The sequence below is a fragment of the Takifugu flavidus genome, chromosome 10, assembly GCF_003711565.1.
Source record: "Takifugu flavidus isolate HTHZ2018 chromosome 10, ASM371156v2, whole genome shotgun sequence".
In the NCBI taxonomy this organism is placed as follows: domain Eukaryota; kingdom Metazoa; phylum Chordata; class Actinopteri; order Tetraodontiformes; family Tetraodontidae; genus Takifugu; species Takifugu flavidus.
This window is the reverse complement of record NC_079529.1, coordinates 11,077,379-11,091,627: the sequence shown is the minus strand read 5'-3', so window position 1 is coordinate 11,091,627 and position 14,249 is coordinate 11,077,379. Positions and strand designations below refer to the sequence as shown.

Below are 14,249 nucleotides of genomic sequence, written 5' to 3'. Positions count from 1 at the left end.
GTGCACAGATTGTTGTTGTCTTTTTAAAGAGGAAAAAAAGTTAGTTGAAGTTAAGTCAACTAAAAAAGTGAAAGTAGAACACGGAGTGATGTTTGAGAGGCAGGTTAGAAGTCAGATGGAGTGGGCTGGATGTCAGGATGCACCTTCAGCTCAAACAACTGGGTGTTTATTAGCAGCTCATCAGATGCCCCGACCTCAGAGTCAAACAGTGGCAGGTCAAAGGTCAAGCAGGTCAGGAATCCAATCTAAACATTTGTTGGCTACATGCTAACAGGACCAATGTTGCAGCGGATCAGGGGGTTGGTGACTAATGCTAATGCAGCTAACTGACGGTGACATTTTTACAGACTTAATTTAAATTTTTACAAATTTAACATATTTTATAATCCAACGATCTGCTTAAATATTTAACCTTTAACTCTTCTGAGTGTTAAAAGTGCGTGTTCATCAGGCACGAAGCTAGCCATCACCAATTTTAATGTTTCCCTTTGGCTGTGCCAAAACACCAGAGAATCAACAGCGATTGTAAGGCAGATTTTCATTTATTGGTCTGGAAAATGTTTTTATGAAGCATGTGAACCTTTGCACGTTGGCCCCGTTCGTTAGAATAAAACACTTCTATGAAATTCTGTACTCTGTCTGTGATGTCCAGGGGCCTGGAGCTGCTCGTCTGTAACCCTCCCATCAGATGAGGAACATGTTTTCATCCCTCTTCCTCTGAAATAATCTGGTTTGTCCACCAAGAACAAACGACACATTGGCATTCGTCAGAACTCAGAACGCCGTCATTGCAACTTTTTTATATAAAAAATAAAGACGCCAGAACAGATTCCAACAATAAAAGAGTCAAACGTCTCAGCTGTGACCTTCGTTACTGGCCAGAACCTCGTGCACGGCTTGGATCCTGTGGCCAAGTGTGGCCGTGACAGACATTTGGCAGTTTGCTTTTGAGCGGCTGCACTCATCATCTACCTGACAACCACGGAGTCTGTGGGTGTCACGGCAACCACACCTTAATCCTGCGAGTCAGAATCGTCCAGTCGGAACCTCCTGGTCCCCCATTTGATGCCATCTCCTGCGGCGGGCGGGCCAGTTCCGCTGATGTTGTTCAGCGGGACATAAGAATAGTCCTGACGTTGAGGGAAGGGCGTCGGCAGCGAGGTGTGATGAGCCCTCAGGCTGTGAAGCAGCAGGCTGAGGCAGAGCAGCGAGGCCAGTGTGAAGACGATGACAGCCCAGGTTTGCCTGAGGACAACCACACAAGACGTCATGGCAGGCTGATGTCCAGAAGGACGCGTTGACTTGGATGTTTTCAGACACACATTTGTTTGAAGTGGCAGTCACATGATCCTGTCTGAATCTAATTAGAGCTAGCTACTTGAGCTAAATACGTTTGGTCCTCTGTTCCTGTTCGGACAGTTTGGACTCTTTAATGCCCCCTTCCAATCACTACCTTTTTCAGATCTGTAGCAAATTAGTTCCCCGTGCAAACAACAAGGTATCAAACACTATCTCGGTGCTCACAGACCACCAGAACACTGCAGTGAACATGTCATTTAAGCAAGCAGGTGATCGCAACAGTGAACATTTGCAGAACAATGGTCATAGTGAGGGACCACGTTTTGCAGGTGGAGTTTGCATCTATAAGCAACTACAAAACTAAAATAATTGCAGGGATGGTGAATGGGGGTTATTGTTGCTATGATATTGTTGCCATGGTTCTTCTATCCTATGGTTTTGCTCCATTTCAATGCGTCCTCGTGTAAACGGACAGACAAAACAGAACAAAACTTTTGCTTTTTCACCCAAAAACGCTATCGTATAAACGGGGCCCCGAGTCAAACTGTTCTTCTGAAGTAGAGGACAGAAACCATGGCAACAGTCTACAATCCCTCACTTGCATGCGAAAGCTAACACGGCTAATGAAAGAGTGGAGTAGGTCTCATTTACATGTAAAGTAGAGACAAGAACACACTTGTTATTCGGATGTTCCACTGCTAAATATTTCCCATCAAACTGTGAAAGCAGAGCTGCTCTTTGTCGTCTTTTCAAAGCAACCAGATTCAGCATCAGATGCTGGAGTATTATGGTCTGGATTTAGAAGTCAGCTGAGTGGGGAGAGTTTGACATGAGGCCACAGATGGAAACATTTTCTCCTTCAGGAGTTAACTTCAACTCTGAAAATCACAATCAGGAACATCTGCCCACGCCCTCAAAAGATCAGAGGTCACCAGGTCGCCTGGCCCAAAAAGCAGAACTCACTCAGACAGGTGAGGCTGTTTAGGATGACCTCCGTCGGCTTCTTGCCAGGATCTAAACATCTGCTTGGCAAGACAGTGTCCAGCTGTAGAGGAAGAGAAGAACCAGTCATATTAGTGATGAAGCTGCTATCTGACGTAATAAAAACATGCCGTCATCAACCATATCAGCTGCTCGCTAATGTCAGGCTCTGGTCACGCCCTTTTTATCAGCTGCCAGAGATTTACTTGGATCACGCACAAAATCAGCTGTTTTTTTGGATGTCCTCAGACATGTTCACCTCGGTGTAAGGTCACGTTTGTGTCTTCCTGCAGGGTGACGTTACAGCTTCCTGTTTGCGGGTCACATGGGCAGAGGTCATCGCAGTGACACTCCTGAGCGCAGGATGGACCAAAGAAACCCAGAGGACACACTGAGGAGGACAGGAGCGCATAACAAATGTTCCATTGGATCCAGAAATCTCAGACTTTACTGCTTATTATGAGTAGCACAGCTCTACCTTGCTCACACGCATCGCCATAGAAGCCAGGCGGACAGTCGCAGCGCCCGTGGACAGCGTCACAGGAACCCCCGTTAACACAAACACAGCTCTGACTACAGCCATCGCCATAAAAGCCCACCAGGCACTCTTTAAACAAGAGGAAAACACCGTTGCCGACATGCTACCGCGCGCTAACACATGCTAAGAAGTTATTGGAGTGGCGTGAGGCTGGTGGTCACCTTGGCTGCAGTTGTCTCCTCTCCAGCCAGCATCACAGACACAACCAGCTGCAACACAGAGACACAACCTGACCTTGGACGTGGATTTGGAAGACTTGCTGCTGCTGCTGCAGCTTTGTTCTCCTCCAGGTGACAGGAAAGGAGCTGAATCAGGATCTAATCATACGTACAGGCGCTGCAGACACCGTGAGGGCCGCAGTGCGGCGGCTGACACCTCAGAGAGGCGCAGGCGGCCCCTTGCCAGCCTTGGTGACAGCGGCACAAGCCATCCACGCAGTCGCCGTGTCCGCTGCAGTTTTCTGGCTGGCAGCGGCGCGGATGAACGCACAGGATGGTGGAGACACGGCGAGCACAGCGCCACCTGCCGTCTGGTTTACTGTCCAGAAATTAACAAGGAGAGTCAAGAAAAAGCTGCTGGAACCATCTCATCACGTGTGAAAAATGGATGATCCAACCATTGATCAGAAGGATAGCTGGACAAAGAGCCGCCGACCACAAAGGTGGAAGACCCGCCTCCGTCCAGGTTAATGGCGTTGATGACGCCGTTCTTCTTCAGAAAGTCAGCCACCTCCCAGAGATTCATCCTGTCCACAGAAACAACCAGACAAGACAAAGTGAACCGCAGATCTCTTCCTCAGCTCCACAGGGGTGACCTCACATTCCTGAGGAGCTTCTCTGAGTCCTTCAACAGGTGGATGGTTGTTGGGGTTTGATGAGGTCATGGGAGAGATCTCGTCACCTTTCTCAAATGTGACTTTACTGAGGCACACGCCTCAACAGCGCGAGGTGGAGGACTTTTATGGGACGGACATAAGCAGACGTATTTACGCCTGTCGATCAGATCTCTGACATCGACTCATCATCAGGCCAATACGGCCACCGTGCTTCTTCTCTCCGAACCTGCTGGTTCCCCTTTACCTCCATCGCCCTTGGCCTGGATGCATCTGTAAAAGTGTGTGATCGCTCACCCCCGTTCATTAGTCTTTCCATCGATGTGGAACAGGATCAGTCTGCCCTGCTCGTCGTGGCCCACCGCTGTCCTGGCCGAAGACACATCCACAAACGTGCGGAAAACTCCTTTGATGGCAGGAAAAAAGAGGCATTGAGTAACATCAAAACCTGTCCGGTCACATGCCCGCACGCCTCCGTACCCGTCTCCTGCGTCTTGTCACACTCAGCGGTGAGACTTTGGTTGATATAAACCTCGCCGTTCCTCAGCAGCCACACCACTCCGCTCACCAGCTGCACAAATGGGTTGGACTGATCCAGAACTTCCTCCTGTGACAGATACCTGGGACACCACAACGCTGTGAGTCCAGAGCAGTACAGTGGCACTCGCAGCTGCTGCTTGCATGCTGCAAAATATGCGATCTGATTCCTGAGATTCAATTTGCGGAAACAAACATCTACAGCGGAAAAATCTATTCTGAAACTTCCAGGTGGAAAATTTGGCATCGCAACATGGAATATTAAGCCAAACAGCAGAGATTAGCTGAGCAAACATCGGAAGTAGGCCGGGTCATCAGACCCCTCGACTCTGACCTGCCCTCACAGAAACAGCCCAAGAAGAAGCCCAACAGCAGCAGCTTCACTCTTTCTGACAAATCGAGCTTGTTTATGTGACAGAGCCGTAAAACAGGAAGCTTAATACTTCAATCCTGCTTTTATTTATACTAAACCAACACAGAGAAAGACGAAATCTGTTCATGTTTACGCAGACTTTTAGGTTATGTAAGGTGCGTGTGTGTGTGCGTGTGTGTTAGTGAGAGATGAAAGGTCAATAATGGGTCTTAGATTTAGCAGATCTACATATAATTCCCCGTAATCTTGCCCGTTTCTCATCGGTTTAGCTTTAAACAGTCCGCCCGACACCACAGGCACGAGTGCGGATCGACAGCTGAGTTCTGTGTCTGAGTGTTTGGGGTGGTGTGTGGGCGGGGCTCTACTGTGTAACCGGGGCGATGGCGTCTGAATAATTTCCACTGCAGCAAAAAGCAACGCCACATGTTCTAAAAGTTGTGTTTCAATTTTTAAAGCCTGGGACACATCTGCGCTGCCCCACCAGTCCTGCACCACTAAAAAAACTACATTGTGTGGATGATGCAATATTGTCGCTGGTGTGTTTTTTAGGGCGTGCCGAGGCGCCACTGTGCTGGAGCACAGAGCAGCACAATGACGTCTGTGTGTCAGGTATAAATATTTGCTCTACTCTGCAGAGGTCTGACTCCAGCTGCACTCTTAATATCATAGCGTGGCACCGTGATTAGTCATGAGTGAGGACAATCAACCTTATCGAAATAAAAGCTGTGGTCACGCCAACATTGGCTTTGTCCAACATGAACCTGTGAAATAATGTCTGATCAAATATAATATTCATTTGTCTCACCCAAACACCAGGGTTCCGTCCCTCCTGATGCCAAACTGGGCGTTCTGTATGCCGCCGCTGTCCTGCACCATTCTGCCGTCGCTCACCACGTTTCCCAGACACCAGTTGTGATTTGTGTTGAAGAAACCGGCGTTCTGAGCGACCAGACACCCGGCGGCTGCAGCCGTTTCTTCCACAGTGGCTCTGTGGTTCATACCACAGCCTCCCGGCCCACCGGGCTCCAGGACCGACAGAGTGCTCAGAGGGTCGTGGACCACCGTCATGTGACCTGCAGACAACCATCTCAATGTGACCTCAGCAGAGAATCGGACTTTGAATTAACGCGTCTGCACGTCCAGTCACCATAAACCCATCTGGAGCTTCCTGTTGTCTCTGTCACAAACACAGAGGACTCAGACGGAGGCTGGACGCTATGGTTACTGGCCGGCCAACTCTCATAGGTGGTGTTGCCATGAAGAACGGACTGACAACTTCTGACGTAGCGGTGAGAGTGGGAGGGGCCATGGCCGTGGTCATAAGGCAACAGGAGGTCATCATCCATTGAGGCTCTGCAGAGAGAAAGATGGAAACTATAGTCGGTCTCAGTATAACCAGTCTGAAGCTTTCTTTATACAACTAATTCATCAACACTGGGTTTCATCACATATAAAGGATAACTAGGGGCAGGACATATTATATAGTGGTGATGCTGAAATAAGAGACGTGCTGTTATATATGGTGGAAGGCTGTGGGAAGGCTCACAATACAGTCATAAGGCGAGTAAAAACAACCTGGAAACAGAGAAAACTACCTTGAACCTGGAAACTCTAACTGCGGATTATCTTTCAAATAACCCAAATATATGGCCAAACAGCGCCACCGCGTGGTCACACTAGAAAATGTAATTTAATGCATATAGAACAAAACACGAGTTGACCCATATTTCAGAGGAATGTAGCCTATATAGAATATAGCTGCTATTTATCATTAAATAAGTTAAAACTCAACATCAACTCAACATATTCCCTCCTGTATCCCCTTTACAACATACTGACAGTTCCTTCCTCTTTTCTAAAGGGCTCCATCATCTGCCCACAGTGACCTCCCCATAACTTCTGGAATCCCTGAGAATATATCAGTTCAGAGAAACGGGCTAAACTCATTGATGTGACTGACAGCTGACAATGCATTATATAGTTACTACACAGTCGTCTTATCGTCATTTTACTCTATCTTTAGGTTTCAGGTCGATCGCACCCCTAAACTTTGACCCAAGATAACATTAAACTAAAATTTTGGCGTCGAACAGCTGTAAAGTTGGATGGATCTGGTGTGCTCTTGATGGGCTAAATGTGACCCTAATCATCACCAGGCAGATCAAAGACTTCTAAAAGAAAACGAAACCAGTCATGGAAGAACGAAACTTCTCCAATATTCATAGCCCCCCCGTGAATATTGGGGGGCTAGCAGGCTTGCATTAGCTGCTGCCTGAACAGAAAAGTTTTGGTCTTACCGGGGGTTTTTGGTCCGGGACAGTGGGATAAAGAGCCATAACAGGAGGCACACACATCGATGTTTCCCCAAAGCTGCAGCCATATGAGGAGGAGACCTCTCCGCCGACGCTTCTCTCTCCTGCAGCCAGTTTCCGCATCGTCCAACTCAGAGCGCCTCTGGCTCTTCCTCTTCTGCTTTTTGGTTTTAACGGCAGTTTGCATCCAAGCTGTCGCACTACTGCCACCTATCGACGTTTATGTTCGTTACAGCCTTTTCAATATAGCGGTGTTGGCTGGAGATCTAAAATTCCTTCATTTCCACCTGAACTCTCTAGACATCTCAAAATGCCCCTCTCGTCCCCACCATCCATCCCCAGCCTCCTCCGTCCTTCCCTAATCAGCCTCCTCTCCTCACCATACCGCCCACATACCAAAAGTACACTGATGTCTCCAGCTCTCGACAATGCTCACACAACCCGCTTGAATGTTTCCCCACCATATATAAGATACTATTTAAGTTGCTGTGCCCTAGTCATAATCTTGCTATTATCACCTGTTCCTTTCTGTTGTTTGTGAGCTGGGGTCCACAAAAACCCAACACTAAGCCCCTTCCCTAAACATATTCTATACTCTGTTATTGTATCTATTACTAAACCTTGATGACTTGCTGACACTCCTGTTTTAATACTTGTTAATGCAGATTTTGAATCACTGCAATTTAGTGCCTCTTGATGTTATTCTGGATTACCCACTGCACTGCAATTTGTATTGCAACCAACTCAGCTGCCAATACAAAGATATAGACTGATGTTTTTGCACTATATTCAATGTTTCCAGACATTACTATAAATGCTGAGTCTACTTTTCGACTTCCCTAACCAGACCGGGCTACTAGGCCACCCCACCATTTCCTCAAAGAACGTACCTCCCACCCCCACGTGCTCCATTACGCTCCTTCCAGCTCAGCCTCTGATCAAAATAAATTCCAAGAAAGCAAAAACTCTCTACCCTTTCTAATACACTCCCATACATCTTCAAACTGCACTCTCCTATTTTTTGTAAAAAAAAAAAAAACCATCACCTATGAACTTAAAACCCTTTTTAATTCCCCATCTGTCAGCTTTATATATTCCCTCCTGTATCCCCTTTACAACATACTGACAGTTCCTTCCTCTTTTCTAAAGGGCTCCATCATCTGCCCACAGTGACCTCCCCATAACTTCTGGAATCCCTGAGAATATATCAGTTCTCACAACTGAAAAAAGGGCTGTGCTGACCACACTCCCCTGCGGTGTAGCATTTTCACTGACGTGTTGCCCTGAAACCTCCGCCCCTACCCTCACTTGAAGGGACCCATCACTTTAAAAAAAAAAATCCCTTACCCAGTTAAATACATTCCCTGCTATCCCCATTAACTTCACCATTCTCAGCAGCCCCTCCCTCTAAACATATTAACCTTTCATTTCATCAATGTCAAATCCAGCACAGACTCTTTACCCGTTTTCATATTAGTTCCTGTATTGTTTTAGCACACTAGATTTTTCTCAGCCATGTATTCAATTATCTGCCCATTATGATCAGTCCGGTCACTTCCCCATGCTGTGCTGCGCCCATTAAAATCTCCACACCAGATAATTGCCCCCTCACCCTGTCCTTCTACCCCCGTACGTCTCTTGAACTCTAACCTTGTGCAAGGACTGTAAAAGTGTACTATGACCAGTTCTTTCCTTTCAGCCCAAACTTTCACCAAAACATATTCTTCTTCCCCACCAACACCAACCCCTGTGTTGTATCTCGCCTTATTGCCACAAACCCAAACAAAACAAAGCTAAGCGATGGTTTTAAGCATGATTCTTGCACACATACAATATCTAAATAATATAAATCTCTTTGTGTTTATGTGTTTTACTTAAAACTAGCCAAATGTTAACTTTTAACTGATGGCTCACATTCACGAATGAGCATGAATGTTGCATGACAGTGACCATCGCAAAGATTTGTCCACAGAGAGAGAAAAGCGACTCTGTTGTGATCGACCGTCATGCTCCGTGAGGTTTGAGCCTGACAGTCAGAAAGGCTTGGTGTCTGTAGGCTTCCTCCTGTTGTCTTAAGGATTCAAACATCTGCTGCCAGTAATGACACAACTTCCTGTCTGTGGGTCACATGCACACCGGTGCTCACACTGACGTCTCAGCACAAGACAGACCGTAGGACCCAGGAGGACGCGCCCATTGGCGTCACTCTGTCACCTCTTGGATTAAAGTTTTCATGGTGGTGGGGGGTGTGAGGGGTTGAGAGCCCTGCCGTGTAGTCCAGTCGGCATCCCAATCAGATGGGATCAGAGGTCACAAGCTTCCTCATGGGTTTGGAGCTTTCTCAGAAACAACTGAAGAAACTGGAGATGTTTTCACAAGTTCAATTTAGTCTGAAGTTGTCACAGCTCCAACTGAAAACTCCTCTTTTTAATCAGCTGTTTACGGAGTTCCTTTTGGTTAAAAATGTTTCCCTGAATTGTTGAAGCTAAGAAACAGCTTCACGGTGGTTGCCATGGAAACCTGAGGGGCAGATGCAGCTTGGTAACAAAGAGCTCTCATAAAGCACATGCAGGTGTGTTTGCAGCCGTGGCCATAGTGACCTGGAGGGCACACTTAACCTTGGAAAAGACAAGAAGACCTCACAGTGACATCTTCTAATGTTGAAACAGGAAATATTAAGGTTAACATTTAGAAAGAAGCATTAATAATGATCACTGCTGGCCATAATTCAGTTGTAACACAGTTTTATGAAGGTTTCAAACTGGGAGACTCACCAGACGGTTCACCCATCAATCGAGCCACAAACCAAATCGCTTCAGTAATTACTGACGTTTCAAGTCGTCCCTTAATTATCTTCCAGTGTGCTATTATGTCACTGTTACTGTTAATGTCCATCCTGTGCATGTGGCTCATTCACAGACGCTTTGAGCCTTCCTACAGAGGTGGATGGCTGGCATCACAGGTGGCGGCGCCCTGCCAGCCTTCTCTAGCGCTGACACTGTCCCACCACACATCTACCACGTCTGCTGTAGTCAGCGGGTCGGCAGCGGCACGGGCGGACGTGCAAGATGGTGGAAGGACTCACCGCCATCCAGCATGATGACGCTGATCACACCGAATTCCTTCAGAAACTCTGCCACCTCCCAGATTCCTGCCACGCTGACACACAGATGTGGTGCTTCTGACTGTTGCTGTGTGCACCCGTGTTGGTGCATGTCAGGGCAGTTTACCCTCTTTTTTCCATCTGTCCATGGAGATTAGCAAGGACCAGGTTGCCTTTGGCATTATGACCCATGACCGTCCTCGCTGAGAGTGCCTCCACAAAATCGCTCTATGCATCTTTCAGAGTGTAAAAGATCAGTTCAGATATGGAAATAAAACAGCTTTAAGATAACAATTTATCAGATTTACACGGAAGACTAAGATTAACATTGAAACCGTTGCATTAATTTTGCGACACAAATTAGTGTAGCAGACAGTGCCCGGAACTCTTCAGGGTGAGGGGAAGGAAATTAAAGTGACACAAGTGGAAGGTGACAGGGATCATGGCAGCTAGCAATAGCATTATACATGGACTATTAAAAAGCAAAGTGCCGTTTTACCGAGCGCTTAACAGAACGACATTACCCAGCGTTTGTGTACAAAGATCGACCGATTTACAGAGTGTGAGAGCGTCCACCAGCGCCACAGATTCCCGCTTCAGTGAAAAGTACTGCCTGGATCTGGTCAGGTCGGTGCTAACTGCGTCTATGCTACGATAAAGCCTGACAGCAGGCTAAACTGAGATGAGTTCTATGTTCAATATTTAAGTTGGTGTATTGTTTTATTATGTAGCATATTTTATATGATATCTTTTAATGATGTGGGTTCTATTGTTTATATTTATAACTTATGTCAGACAATAAAAAAACTAGAATTATCTTTCTAAGCCACTTTTTTGTTACCTGAAATGAAATGAGGGCCAACTGTTGCTGCCCCTCAGGTCCAGAGATTATGATGGTTTCGTGTCCTCTCTCCTCCTCCCAGAGATGCACGGCGCTCCTCTTTGGCTCTGAGAGCTTTTAATGTGGAGCTAGCACAGGCAGGTATTTCCACAGCCCAGCTGGATGTAAAGCAGTTGCTACCTATGTAAAAAGAAGTCCTTGTAAAGTTTTCTCATTTCTTTTCATATGACCACACTCTACAAGGTGAAGGACTCGGTTTCCCAGAAGACCCTTGGTTTGATGCGGATGCAGTTCTGGAAGACGGCCATCGAGGAAATCTACAGCGACGACCCTCCCAGCCAACCCATCGGCACCGAGCTGTGGAGGGTAAATACCTTTGACAGAAGTCCAGCTGTTTCAAACTCACTCACATGAGGTGGCGTCGCACTCCTGCAGAACTCTGACTACCTGCTTCCCTCTTTTGATGACATCTGGTTGTTATTTCCAGGCGGTGAGGAAGCACAACTTAACAAAAAGATGGCTGCTGAGGATTATAACAGACAGGGTAAGATAGGATCAAAATCTTTTTTCTTTGCTAGATAACTGAGTTCTTATAAAAATACTTGGATGAGACTTTGAAAATCAGTTCTGTGTCCGAGCAGGAGAAAGATCTGGACGACAGAGCCTACAGAAACCTCCAGGAGCTGGAGGCGTATTCAGAGAACACACAATCTTCCCTCATTTACCTGCTGCTGGAGTGTTTAGGTGAAAAAGCTGAACCTTTCTGTAGCACTACTGAGCTCTTCATACATACTCATAATCCACCGCACCTGGAGAGGTTCTCTCATCTGCTTCAGTAACGTTTGAAGCACCAGTTCTTTATATGAAGCAGCAGCTCAGACACATCCACATTGTTAAAAAGGATTTGAATGAATGGTGTGTGTCTGGTATCTGACTTTCAATGACTTCTGCTTAAAGCCCGATTCTGTAAACATCTGTTTGATTTATTTTTCAGGCGTGAAAGATGTGCATGCAGACCATGCAGCAAGTCACATCGGTAAAGCTCAGGGAATAACGACGTGTCTGAGAGCAACGCCGTACCACAGCAGTCGGCGGAAGGTCTACCTGCCAATGGACGTCTGCATGTTGGTGAGGCCTTATTTCTTATTTTCAGGTTAAGATAAGAAATATGAGATTAGGATTCTAATTAAAATTTGTGACCGTCATCTGGTTATATAATCCCCTGTGCTGACTGAGGGGGGCGCTCTTGCTCCATCACTCTAAAGCTACAAACCTGTCTCCAAACATCTGCCTTTGCTCCATCACTGCAGCACTACATTTGCTGACTGAACATTTATATTTATTACCCACCTGAGTCTGATTAGTTGTAGTTTTAGCCACCTTCAGGGAAGCATTTGACTGTGCGTATCAACTGAGTATCGGTCTGTTGGTGTTTCTGCAGCACGGAGCTTCTCAAGAGGACTTTATCCGCAACAGCAGAGAGCAGAATGTCCGAGATGTTGTCTACGACATTGCCAGCCAGGCTCATGTACATCTTCAACACGTAGGTGCTCGCAGGAGGACTTAAATTATGACCTGTATGGATATATGTAAAGACAATACCGCCTCCTGGCGGAGACACCGGTGACAGCAACAACTGTCAAAGTTTTAGTTTAATTTATAGTATTTTATATGTTATTGCTAATGTTGCTTTACCTGCAGTCCTAAAATGTCTTTAAATTAGATTTGTTCTCCCCAAAGTTAGTATGTTCCAGCATATAAATATTGAAAATAAGAGATTCTGTTTGTTGTTACTTGTTATTTTCAGGCCCGATCATTCGGCAAACGTGTCCCAGCTGCTGCCTGTCCAGCCTTCCTCCAGACGGTGAGTTAAACGGGCTCGGATCCAATGCCCGCATTTACTAAACGATGCAATCAACAGGATGTGATTGATAATATAATGTAAATAAATATCATAGTCAAAAGATATTATAATGATAAAGGAAATAAACGTTGTCCAATGCAGTGTCCAGTCCCCAGTCTGCAGTGCTGCTGAGCCGATTCAGGATTGCGCATGAGGATCTCGTGCATCTAACAGCTTGATTTTCTCACTGAAACTTTAGTCATTTGCAGGTTTGGTTGAGGAACACTGAAGCCTCGTCGATAGAAACACAGCAAGAGGACGCTTTATTTTAAACTGGAACACAAACACATTTCAGAGTTATCAGAAGCATTTGCAGTGTAGCTCATTTCAACAAAAACCTCCATGTTGACACTAAATGTTAATGACATCCTCTGTGTTGGAGAGCTCGAGGTCAGATCAGGGCTCTTCTTCTGTGGTGTTGCAGGTGGTGTTGGAGGACTACCTGCAGAGAGTGAGACGGGCCCATTTTGATGTTTTCCATCCAAGTCTGCAAGCCAGAAACCCCCTGCTGCCACTGCAACTGTACCTCCGCTCCTGGAAGAAGACCTACTGACCTCAGGTCCCTGGGGCCCCACCTAAGGGCCCCACCGGCCCAGACTCTGTAAAATACTGATGTTTATTTAAAAAATTAGGAAAATTAAAACGGGTCGTGATAAAAAACGAATGCGAGAGTTTGAATCAGGCGCTGTTGGTCAGGAAGAGAAAATTATAAACCCTGAAGAGAATAAACCTTGATGAAGTGGGATTAGATCTGCTGGGTTCGGTTCTTTCCGAGCCTTAATTATATGGAACTGTAACGCGGAGGCTCATGATGACTAAAGCTCCTCTTTCAGCAGTTGTGAGTCACAGTCGAGGGCTTGCATCAGTACGGACATGCACGTTGCTTAGTCACCAAAGAGCTTCTGGAACCGGGTGTGTGGGTGTCACCTTGTGAGTTCTCCTCCTGTCCAGACTCATTCAGTGTGTTCATAGTTGGTGTAGACCAGAAGTAGAGAGTTGAAGCAGACTCCATTTATGTAAGAAAGGTGTGGAGAACTTCAGGTACTAGACAGTCCACCGTGTGAGCAGGTTGTTCTTCTTCAGGATGTTTGTTCAGGACTTTACGGTCTGGTGGTACAAAAACTGTCCCCATGTCAATGTTGACGTCATAAATTTAGGCAGGAGCTGTGGCCTCCCCCTCCCCCTGCTGGTCGTGTAGTGTTAGCACATGTCTAAACGCGCTCTTGTGAGAGAGAAATAATACGCCAATTTGAAGAGTAAAAGAAAGTGTAAATCAATTAAAATGATTTAAGGGGTTGTGATAAAATATGAAGAGCTAATCTGAACTGTGAATGTAGGCTGCAGTTTAATTTGTTTTACCTGAGTTAATGGATGAAAATGTGCTGAAAACTGTGAAACCAACCTGAAAAAATCACATGAATCAGACTAATAAAGAAACCACTAATGCACTGAAGAAAAGAGCTGACCTGTTGCCAAGGAGACAGCATCTACTCAATTATATGAGATCACTATGGTAAATCAGAACAGATG

At 46.1% G+C, this 14,249-nt stretch overlaps 2 protein-coding genes and 1 long non-coding RNA gene across 3 annotated transcripts; 2 read left to right on the top strand and 1 right to left on the bottom strand.

Annotated features, from left to right (window-relative positions):
• Positions 1-523: 523 nt before the first annotated feature.
• On the bottom strand, positions 524-7,042 carry nagpa (N-acetylglucosamine-1-phosphodiester alpha-N-acetylglucosaminidase). The gene is made up of 12 exons (XM_057045384.1): positions 6,858-7,042; positions 5,708-5,913; positions 5,366-5,633; positions 4,131-4,270; positions 3,948-4,056; positions 3,435-3,563; positions 3,150-3,355; positions 2,980-3,027; positions 2,759-2,887; positions 2,540-2,671; positions 2,263-2,344; positions 524-1,245 (listed from the first exon to the last, which is right to left on the bottom strand). The coding sequence occupies exons 1-12, from the start codon at positions 6,938-6,940 to the stop codon at positions 1,014-1,016; spliced, it is 1,764 nt and encodes a 587-aa protein (XP_056901364.1). The 5' UTR covers positions 6,941-7,042; the 3' UTR covers positions 524-1,013.
• LOC130532649 (uncharacterized) lies at positions 4,010-6,356 on the top strand. Its single transcript, XR_008952387.1, has 2 exons — positions 4,010-4,288; positions 5,377-6,356. It is a non-coding gene; the product is annotated as an uncharacterized LOC130532649 (long non-coding RNA).
• Positions 7,043-10,375: 3,333 nt separating the features above from the next.
• On the top strand, positions 10,376-14,177 carry ndufaf6 (NADH:ubiquinone oxidoreductase complex assembly factor 6). Its single transcript, XM_057044432.1, is given in 10 exon segments — positions 10,376-10,602; positions 10,855-10,898; positions 10,901-10,953; positions 11,060-11,182; positions 11,304-11,360; positions 11,458-11,560; positions 11,811-11,944; positions 12,258-12,359; positions 12,624-12,680; positions 13,144-14,177. Coding segments are annotated over 10 exon segments (987 nt in total). The 5' UTR covers positions 10,376-10,417; the 3' UTR covers positions 13,273-14,177.
• Positions 14,178-14,249: the final 72 nt, after the last annotated feature.

Coding starts and splice junctions, on each gene's coding strand:
- nagpa (XM_057045384.1), bottom strand. CDS start 6,940: ATGGCTGCAGCTTTGGGGAAACATCGATGTGTGTGCCTCCTGTTATGG. Junction 4,271..5,365: donor GACGGAACCCTGGTGTTTGG/GTGAGACAAATG, acceptor GTGGTGTCCCAG/GTATCTGTCACAGGAGGAAG. Junction 3,564..3,947: donor GGAAAGACTAATGAACGGGG/GTGAGCGATCAC, acceptor TTCTGTGGACAG/GATGAATCTCTGGGAGGTGG.